Raw genomic sequence first — 10,495 nt, 5'->3', positions numbered from 1 at the left:
CTGTCACCTTCCTTCCTCTCCTCATCCCCTCATCTCCTCGCCTCGGATATTATGAGTGTAATCCTTGAGTTCAAACTGACTGAAATGAGCAGAAGACCCTATGTAGTTAATGCAGAAATGGGTTTTCCATACCTACTGAGTCAGATGGCTGAGCGGTTAGGGAATCGGGCTAGTAATCAAAAGGTCGCTGGTTCGATTCCTGGCTGTGCCAAATGACGTTGTGTCCTTGGGCATGGCACTTCACCTTACTTGCCTCTGGGAGAATTTCCCTGTACTTCCTGTAAGTCGCTCTGGATAAGAGCGTCTGCTAAAGGTCTAAATGTAAATGTACTGATCTGCGATAATCACGTCTTAACAAGCAAAGAAGATTCGTTTCACTTCACCGCTCCTGTGTTTCCTCTGTATTGATTAAAGGCTGTGTGGGTAAGCACATGGGTCTCATGCAGTATACTTTACGAACGATTCCCATTCAAGAGCTCTTAATCTTGTTGGTTATCAAGGTGTCTTTCTCCTTGCTGTAGGGCAGCCCTGTCTGACCTGGGAAGGAGGACACAGTGAGGAAGAAGTTGGGGTTTTCGGTGCAGCGCATGGCGATGATCTGAGGGATGGCCACGTACACCAGGTTGGCAGCCATGACAACCAGGAAGGCGTCTCCAGGGATACGATAGGGAGCCATTGTACGCGAGTGGAGGGAGCCTCCCATATGGGCAAACTGGCACTGGAGTGGAGAGAGAGAGAGAAAGAGAGAAGTGACCATGACTAATCACCATTCTAGCTCATATGACGGATAACCACAAGGTCATTTAACTGATGAGCATCCATGTTACAAGACTGATAACTACTGGAGGCACGCAACAGAAAAATCACTAGGGTCACGTGACTCATAACCACTGAGGTCATGTGATGGATCCTTATCTCCGTGAGCGAACCTGGGCCATGGCTCCGGCGAAGAACACGCTGAGGTCAGGCATCCAGTTGCAGCCGGGCTCCACGAGGCCGTACACCAGCGCCCCCAGGAGGGGCACGCCGTAAAACAGGAAGTGCAGCATCTAGGGTCAGAGACAGAGAGACAGAGAGATGGTGGTGAGAGGAAGAGAGACAGAGAGATGGTGGTGAGAGGGAGAGAGACAGAGAGATGGTGGTGAGAGGGAGAGAGACAGAGCGAGAGAGAGATGGTGGTAAGATACAGAGAGACAGAGCGAGAGAGAGATTGAGAGAGAGACAGAGATAAGAGAGAGAATGAGAGAGAGACAGAGATAGAGAGAGATTGAGAAAGAGACAGAGATAGAGATAGAGAGACAGAGAGATAGAGAGAGAGAGATAGAGAGAGATTGAGAGAGAGACAGAAATATAGAGACAGAGAGAGAGAGAGAGAGAGAGAGAGAGAGAGATTGAGAGAGAGACAGAGACAAAGTGTTACACTCCCTTCACAGGGGAGCTCTGACACCTCAATGGACAATGAATCCAGTCCATCCTGATCTCCTGTAGAGCTGGACCAGGGCTGCAGCAGTTGTAGTACCCCCACAGAATACTGATGACCACCACTGCAGCCCACACACTCTTGGAAGTGACTCTCACTTCACTGGAGAACATTTTTCAGCGTGAAAGTCTGTTTACTGCAGGTGTTGCCGTGTGGACGTACACCCCTGAGCAACGGCTTTCATTCGGACTCTGCCGTCCAGACGAATCCTAATGAACTGAGCCCAGAAGCTGAGAGCCAATCACGAACGCCCTTCAGTGTTTGCGAGCGTGTCTGCTTGCTGTGGTTTATCACCGTCAATGATTAAAAAGGTCAGTCAACGCAAGAGCAGAGCAACCCTGAGAAATCCCTTTCTGGACACAGAAAGCACACACACACACACAGCTTTGGCATGCTCACAGACATGCCATTACACACACACACACAGCTTTGGCATGCACTCAGACGTGCAGTGACACACACAAACACACACTCACGCACACACCTCTCCCACCCACCGCGCTGCTGGGCTCAGAGGAAGGATTAGCTTATCAACTTCTCAGCATGCGGCTCCCTGCGTGATCGATGAACCGCCATTGTGCCAGGACTCGAGCCGCAGCAAGGTCTTTGGATAACCTATTGACTCGTCTAAGAACCCCCGACACGACTCAAACGGGGGGAAAACACAGCTTGCAGATGAGGGAAACCTTCGGGGCTGTGATTCTATCCAGTCACCGCAGTGCAGCTTCAGACTAACAAATGAGAGGGACACAGGGAGGCGCTGGCCTCTCGCCCCCGACTCATTGTTGCTGTAATGATGAAAAATAGCGGTGTAATCACTTCTGGGAGACAAGCAGAGACACTGCGCGAGAGAGACACTGCGTGAGAGAGAGATAGAGGGGGAGAGAGAGAGAGAGAGACACAGAGAGAGAGAGAGAGAGAGAGAGAGTGAGAGAGAGAGAGAGAGAGAGAGAGAGAGAGAGAGAGAGAGAGCGGTAAGAAAGAGCCACTCTTCTAGGAAGTTGCTGCTGATCTAACCCAACACGGTGGCTGGGCGGGCATGTGCTTACTTCGACCCGAGCGAGGCTAGGTCATTAAGGTAGGCCGCGGGCGCTGTGCTCAGGTGTGCCTGATGTCTACATTACCCACCATAACCCTGGGGTAGCCCACGGGGTCCTTCAGGTAGGGCTCGTACTGCTTGAGGTAGATGGTACAGGCCTCCAGGGGGGCGTCAAGAGCCACCTGCAGCAGGGGACACAGAGGGGGGGGGGGGGGGGGGGGGGGTTAGTCTGTCTGCACAGCTGCTGCTATATCTTATGTGGTTACATTATTTACGACACTAATGACACCTCTGAAGGAGGAGAAAGTACTGTATCGACTGGTTCAAGGTGAGTGCGGATCTTTGGCTGCTCACAGCATGAGCGGCTAACCAGCTGTCTTATCGGCTCGCATGCCACATGGATGTGATGCTAAGTGTTAGGCTCTGCTCCCTGTGAATACTCTCCCACACCTGCTGGGGCTGAGCACACTAGCGTTCTCTTCGTGTTTCACTTGACGAAGAAGGAACCAGTGAGAAACCCTGGCCAGGAGCTGTCTAGTGTCATGGGGAGGAGCACTAGGAGGAGTCTCACCAGGCCCCTGAAGATGGTGAAGGCCATGGCAGCCAGCGCCAATAGCACCAGCATCAAGTCCTGAGGACGCCAGATCAGCCTCATGCACTGTACGAACATGGCCTGTGGAGAGAGATGGGTGAGTTTTAATAGTCTGATGAGGTAAAAAAAAATAGACACACAAAAAAACAGACAATTAGCTAAGGTTTTTTATAGATTGTTTTCACCTGTCCCCTAAACACTGTTTAAGGAGTGGAGCCTTTAGATGAAGGAGCAGATTCCCGAAGAATAAAAAAAAAATCTACATTTTACACTTACGTTGTATCCACCAGTCAGCTGCTTGGACTTTGCGCTGGTGAAGACTGAGATAGCCCCCCATACAGGCACCAGCAGGAAGGGCATGTTGAGCCAGAAGGCAGGGCGAATATCTGACCCTTGTTTACCTACCAGGGAACAGAGATGAGGAGAGTAAGAAAAAAAAAAATTAGGAGGGAGGGAGGGAGGGAGGGAAAATGCAATTGCTTCATCCCAGGAATTCTAGAACAATGAGTTCCACGATACTTCCAGAAGTAGAGCATTCTATTTTTAACCGTGTTGAAAGGTGACATGAGTCTTACACACGCCGCATTGACAAGGCTTTGCCAAAAGAGGATCACGCAAAACACATTTCAATGATTTATTCTAACCCAGTTATGACTAATTAATTTTAATCATGGCCACATCTTAAGTAAATGCATGACTGGAAAACAAAACGTTTTCGCTGAGAACGTCACCAGAGGTCGGTTTGATTCTCCGGCAGACTTCGGCATGCCGTTTGAAACTTCCAACAACAGATGCCTTGTCTATCTTCCCTTTGTTCTGTGAAATACAAAAGCGAGCGTGTGCTCTGAGTTCCTCTGCTACATCTAAACTGTGACACTGATGATACGAGGCAGGCCAGATGTTCCATTGATTTCCAGGCTGTCGAGCTGGGATGGAGGAGGAAAGAGGAGCTCACCTACAACGATTCCGGTGACAAAGATACTCATGTTAGCCAGCAGAGAGCCAGCCCAGAAGAGCCCCATAATGCGATAGTCCTTCCTGGATGGAGGAACCACAAAGTCAGTACTCTGACTATGCATGTCTACAACATTTGTTTTTGCACATCTACATATAACTACGTGCAGTTTATCAATGAGATACACTGACAATAGAACAATTCACACTGCAGAATAAACAGTTAATATTTATCTACCATAGAAGGGTTTCTAACGTCTAACCCAAGGACTTCTGTAGGAAGGGGGGACAGTAGATTTGGACAGACTCGGGAGCTCAGCATTATTCTCAGGTTCCCAGACAAGCATGTTCAAGAGCTGTGTGTAGTCACCGAACCACCTCTGTTACATCCACTCGGAGATGACGAGCTGAAGGCCGGGCAACCCTCACCTCTCAGTGATGCGGCAGATCATGAACAGGTACAGGATGAAGTGCACGATTCCGTCCCAATAGCACATCATGATGCCGTAGGCTGTTCCCAGGTACGGCTCCCCCTGCAGGTGGAGGAACGGTACTGTCAGGAGAGCTATGAGGCCGGAAAGATCTTTGAAAAAGGGGGCCCGTATAAAAGATGGCACACAAAAGAAGGCATTGTAAATACTGACCGCTTTCTGGTAAAACTCCATGAATCCAGTGATCCAGCCGTCATGTTGTAGGGCACTTACAAGGTCGATGACACACGTAAAGGAGAAAACTGCAAACGCTGTGGAGACCAGAATAAAAATCGATATGTTTTCATATGGAGATGGATGAGAGAAAGAGAGTGGGAGAACAGCCATCATTTTAGAAAGTAGTTCATTCTAAAGCAAGTCAACAAGGTCATTTATCTTTAAATGCCTCAATTACACTGAAAATGAATTGGATTAATGTGTAACTGTTTTTCAACAAGTTCTTGCAATTAGCATAAACTGATTGCATTTGTAAAATATTTCAGCATCGGTAAAAGAAAAGCCCTCGTACAGTATGTTAAGGGATTCAGCTCAGAAAACTCAAGTTGTTAAGCAGCTCTTTGGAGGGAACAATGATCGTTATGCTCCCATTGTGGTTATGATAAAGGGTGAGCTTATCCTCTATGTAATTACTCAATCTGCACTGTCTCACTCTTTCATAAACTGAATAACTAAGTTCTTTACTTCTTGTAAAGACCCTCTGACAAGACTAGATTGGTGAAAAGTGCAACCTATTTTTTTTCCCCCTCATGAGACTCCTTCACTATGTCTCTCTCTTTCTACCCTCCTCCTCCTCCTCACATCTTTCTACCCCCCCCCCTCCTCCTCTCTCTCTCTCTCTCTCTCTCTGTGTCTCTCTCTTGATCCCTCTCTCATCTATCTGTGTTTAAAATATTTCCCTGCTACCAACCAGCTATTGATTTCCAGGGCTGTGGAGAGAGAGATAATGATGTCCTCCAGAAATAGAGGTTGGAAGGAGATTTATATTGGGAACTGTGGGCTGAGTTTCCCCCAGGTTAAGAGCCCAGCTGGGTGAGTGAAGGCACCTCTGCCAGGCGTGGAGCCAGAGACCGGGCCTGGGCCTGCTGCCTGCAGCTCCGCGTATAAACCAGGGAGACGCCTAATCGGAGGCCAGGGACGGAAGTTGCCAGAGAAGGCTCCAGTACGGCGGCCCAGATAAACTAGAAACGCAGTGCTGATGCAGACACTGGCTCCCTCCTCCGTAGTTTACAACTCTGACCCTTTTAAGGAACTCTGGACGGTCACCTTCCATTGATAACACGTACTTATTGTGACACTTAACAAGACATATTTACAGCGTTCTTTTGGAGCAGGCAGGACGAGGCTATAACGACTCGTACGTTTCCAAGCACGGGAATACTGTAGGTTTACAGAGACACAGACTCTGTATGAGACACACACTGAATGTGTTCTCCCTCCGTTTTTGTCGGACGTCCTTGTCATGATCCCACCGTGCGTCTGAGCGAGGGGGAGGAAGGGTCTCTCACTGATGATCAGGCTCCAGCGCCGTATCCCCTCCTATCTACCTTCCTATTCTGTCGTCCACTGATGAACACTGATCGTGACACACACACACACTGTCTGCAGGGGACCCTGTGGCCCTGTAAGCCTCAGGGAGGAGGGTTATCTCCCAGGGTCTAACAGGGAGGAGGGTTATCTCCCAGGGTCTAACAGGGAGGAGGGTTATCTCCCAGGGTCTAACAGGGAGGAGGGTTATCTCCCAGGGTCTAACAGGGAGGAGGGTTATCTCCCAGGGTCTAACAGGGAGGAGGGTTATCTCCCAGGGTCTAACAGGGAGGAGGGTTATCTCCCAGGGTCTAACAGGGAGGAGGGTTATCTCCCAGGGTCTAACAGGGAGGAGGGTTATCTCCCAGGGTCTAACAGGGAGGAGGGTTATCTCCCAGGGTCTAACAGGGAGGAGGGTTATCTCCCAGGGTCTAACAGGGAGGAGGTTTATCTCCCAGGGTCTAACAGGGAGGAGGGTTATCTCCCAGGGTCTAACAGGGAGGAGGGTTATCTCCCAGGGTCTAACAGGGAGGACGGCAGGAAGGATTATGGGTCGGTGTTGTGGTGAGGAGCCATGCAGAGCCCCCGGGGTGATACTGGTGGGTTGGAACCCTGGAGTGCTGGCATGACCGTGGGGACTGGACACTCACGACCGCTTCTCAGGCGACGGCTGGAGATGCAGGAATGCACCATTGTCGTTCCAATCAGGATGAATCGCAGTGGAATCTTATCCGTTTGTTCTTTCCGAAAATTCCGATGATGACGATCAATTAAAGTACTACATTTAATGATGTGGAGCTAAATGCAATTTGCCAAGTTGTCAAACACTACGTTGGGTTGGTTCAATCTTTGGGCTCTGATAGCATGGCAGAGAGCTGTCGAAACATGAGTTGGGAAAGGCTGTCTTGAGCTACTGAGGTATTTAATTTCACATGCCTTTGACGTATGTCAAGTTATTTAAACAGTCGCTACTATGAGATTGTGTGTGTGTTGTAAAAGATCACATTGTTGGTTCCCTCCACGTCATCAATGTTACAATGCCAGTCTGGTAACCAGCTTAATCAGTGATCCTATTGTAGCTAAGAAGATTTCAAGGCTTCACAATGAAAACAATTCATCTGGCTCACATGAGGGCAAAAGAAAATCTGGAAATCGTATAAGTTCGCTGGAATCCAACCCAGTGAACACAGTAGTAAACGGAGAGAAAATGTTTCATTAGACGTTTTCAAAAGCAGGAAAGTTGAGCTTGGAAATATGAAGCATTGGAATGTTGTGAAATAAATAATCAGAGATCATACAATACCGAAGAATAGGAGGTCTTTGGGTGGGTTACGCCATGCCATCAGGAGGTACACTAGAAACACAAACACCAGCACTCCAGCCCCGACCTGCAAGATGACATAGGGTCTGCCGTGGGCAGAGAGGGAGAGGGGACAGAGAGAGAGCCATAATAAGATGTTAGGGACAATCAGTGTTATTCAAATGCTTTTGTACAATGTCTCCATACTTTCAGTCTGTGCTTTTTAAAAAGCAATCTCCCACCAATTTTCTGCCTCATTCTCTTTCCCAATTAGTTTCTATCTAAGGTCTCCTCTGGTAAATTAATGAGAGTGATGAATGGGAAGACAGAGGGAGCCTTCATTACGCCATAACACCCAGAGCTCAGGAAGGCATGGGAGAGTCTTGGATGTGTGAGTCACTGAGAGCAGGAAGGGCTGCATTGCTACCCAGGTGAGAGGCTGACAGGGAGAGGGCCCCTGGAGAGAGGGGCCCTGGAGGGGGGAGACACTGGAGAGAGGGGCCCTGGAGAGAGGGGCCCTGGAGGGGGGAGACACTGGAGAGAGGGACCCTGGAGGGGGGAGACCCTGGAGAGAGGGGCCCTGGAGGGGGGAGACACTGGAGAGAGGGGCCCTGGAGAGAGGGGCCCTGGAGGGGGGAGACACTGGAGAGAGGGACCCTGGAGGGGGGAGACCCTGGAGAGAGGGGCCCTGGAGGGGGGAGACCCTGGAGAGAGGGGTCCTGTAGGGGGGAGACCCTGGAGAGGGGGGGAACCTGGAGAGAGGGGGCCCCTGGAGGGGGGGACCCTGGAGGGTCGCTTTGGGGCGAGTAAGCTCCAGGTTTCAGTCACCACAGCATTAAAGGCTTCAAGGCGTGATGGATCCAGCTCAAGGGTCACCTACGTTATTCTGCAGCGATACCTTCAATCATCCAACAGAGCTTGTTTGATTGATGATAACATGTCACCACAAGGGAAGACGTGGGATTTAGGAATGAGAGAATTGAGGAGAAGTGGGCGGGAAGCCTCCTTGTGGTCTAGCTATCGGAGCAAGGGCATGTAAGGTCCCCCGTACCTTCCTGTTTGGTCAGATGCCACAATCGCAGTGCTAGAGAAAGATGAATGTGCTCGGGGCTTCCCCCTGTAAACAGCATTCCTCTCCAAACGTGTGTAGAGGGAAGCCAAACAACAAGGCCAAAGGGAAACTCCCTAGCTGTACCTCCGGACAGAAGATTTATGCACACAGAGCTGTTTGTTTGCAAAGCGACACAAGACAATGCACATCGTGTGTCAGGAGCAATTCATCAAACTCCTCCTTGCTGCCTGTATTGATTGTCAGGATGCACAGACTGCCAGCACAAAGATTCACCATGAGGGAGGATGACGTGTGCTCAAAAAGAGAAAAATCTCTCTGACAGGGGAAAGATACAAGAGTGGTGCATCCATAACCATCCTAACTATAGCCCGCAATTCATTCTTGTTGAATGTTGTTCGTGTTGCAGCCCAAAAACATCCATCATGTGTCACAGCTCATTCTTTCCCAACTACAGGCCTGTGTTCGCAACAACAAAACACGTTTCCATGGCTTGCCTCAGATGGCTTGCATGGAATTTGACTTCGACATTCAATAGGCCTTCACAAGTCTTATAATCTGAGCAGTTTCACCATCATGACATGGGTTTAGACAACAAAAGTACGAGTTGGCTAACACAAGTACTACTCACGGAGTATTAGAGATTTTGAAGAAAAAAAATTAAGAAATCAGTGCGGTCCACTCACGAGCTGGTAGTGCCCTCAAGCGGTGAGAAATAGAATGTTCCGCGTTGTAAAGGTCATTACCTGCACAATTAAGTTGAGAAGACGTAGCCTATACTCTTATCGTCCTATATTAATATATATAATTACTTAACAATCTATCATATAAGTGTATACAATCTATCATACATAAGAGACGGCATTCGAGTCTGTCGTCATCCTATGGAGCTACGTTGAAATTATTGATAAATACAAACTGTGGAAGAAAACAATTGAAAAAACCTTTATGATTAAACAACCTGTTTGATTAGAAAGGTGTTCACTTACTCTTGCAACTCCGGAACATTGTTCATAGTATAGAGAACCCCGAGGGCCGTCAAGGAAAATAGGAAAACAAATATTTCCATATTTTCAAAAGATGAAAAACAGTCCCTGGATAAATATCAGCCGCTGTGAAAAAAAAAGAAAACATGCATGCAATCGATCTTCAACGATCTGTACTAACTTTACCTACTACTGAACGTTAACCATCTAGGCTACTATGTACAATATAGTCTAATATCAATTTTCTCTATTTGAATAAAATATTTAAATAAACAATGACAGCAGTGTTGATTGGTTGAATGGGTAGAATATTAATATCGAACACAGTGAGAATTTGCAATAACATTCGTAAAGATGAACACAAACTCTTACCGTCTGGCTGGTCTTTGGGTGGATTAATCAAGATCTGGCTTCCCTGGAACAAACTCCGCGTTAACAAGGGGAATTATGACCTGGACACAAAGGAGCTTTTAGGGCAAGTTATGCAACTTGGTTTGTCAGAGATTTACATAATTCGTATCAGATGTGGTCCACTTTAAGCACCTCATTTTTAACCGCAGTAGCCTACATTGTGTTTACCTATGTGGGCCTATCCTACTGCCCTTTATGAAATTACTGCACATTGATTCTGAAATCATTTTAATCTTTACATCATTTGAGTAGGTATAATAGACGTGACGCATTGTGTTCGCTTCAAACTTATCAACCCAACCCAAATTTAGGCATAATTACTCTTCAAAAGTTATTGAATTGATTTAGCAATCCACTCAATGTGTCTTTCAGTATTATGGAAATGGTTTGTAGTGTTGACGTGACATGTTCTGTCCAGAAGAGAGCGCTACATCCAAAAACACCAGACTGCTCAAGGAATTTTATATAAAATATGTATGAAGAGGACCCATTATAATGTTAAATGTTTAAATATTTGATGACACATATCTCAGATTTAAATGTGATCCCAAGCAGCAACATGCAGGATCTGCACCTGGTACTTACAGAAAGAAGAAGATGAAGATGTCTTATGTACATACATACTTACAAACATACCCCATATATATGT

The 10,495-nt window shown here is 47.6% G+C and overlaps 1 protein-coding gene across 1 annotated transcript; it reads right to left on the bottom strand.

The window, feature by feature from the left end:
- Positions 1–309: 309 nt before the first annotated feature.
- On the bottom strand, positions 310–9,826 carry tm6sf2b (transmembrane 6 superfamily member 2b). Its single transcript, XM_047028287.1, has 11 exons — positions 9,808–9,826; positions 9,439–9,561; positions 7,384–7,487; positions 4,710–4,807; positions 4,495–4,598; positions 4,067–4,149; positions 3,388–3,512; positions 3,091–3,192; positions 2,609–2,701; positions 930–1,049; positions 310–718 (listed from the first exon to the last, which is right to left on the bottom strand). The coding sequence occupies exons 2-11, from the start codon at positions 9,516–9,518 to the stop codon at positions 470–472; spliced, it is 1,158 nt and encodes a 385-aa protein (XP_046884243.1). The 5' UTR covers positions 9,519–9,561; positions 9,808–9,826; the 3' UTR covers positions 310–469.
- Between the last annotated feature and the right edge of the window lie 669 nt (positions 9,827–10,495).

The sequence above is a fragment of the Hypomesus transpacificus genome, chromosome 10 (assembly GCF_021917145.1).
Source record: "Hypomesus transpacificus isolate Combined female chromosome 10, fHypTra1, whole genome shotgun sequence".
Classification (NCBI taxonomy): domain Eukaryota; kingdom Metazoa; phylum Chordata; class Actinopteri; order Osmeriformes; family Osmeridae; genus Hypomesus; species Hypomesus transpacificus.
This window is presented reverse-complemented; position numbering and strand designations above follow the sequence as displayed.

What these genes read in the sequence shown, in the direction of transcription:
- tm6sf2b (XM_047028287.1), bottom strand. Translation starts at nt 9,518, where the DNA reads ATGGAAATATTTGTTTTCCTATTTTCCTTGACGGCCCTCGGGGTTCTC. An exon ending in AATGTTCCGGAGTTGCAAGA is followed by an intron (nt 7,488 to 9,438) that starts GTAAGTGAACAC and finishes TGCCCACGGCAG; the next exon opens with ACCCTATGTCATCTTGCAGG. An exon ending in ATCTGCCGCATCACTGAGAG is followed by an intron (nt 4,150 to 4,494) that starts GTGAGGGTTGCC and finishes TCCTCCATCCAG; the next exon opens with GAAGGACTATCGCATTATGG.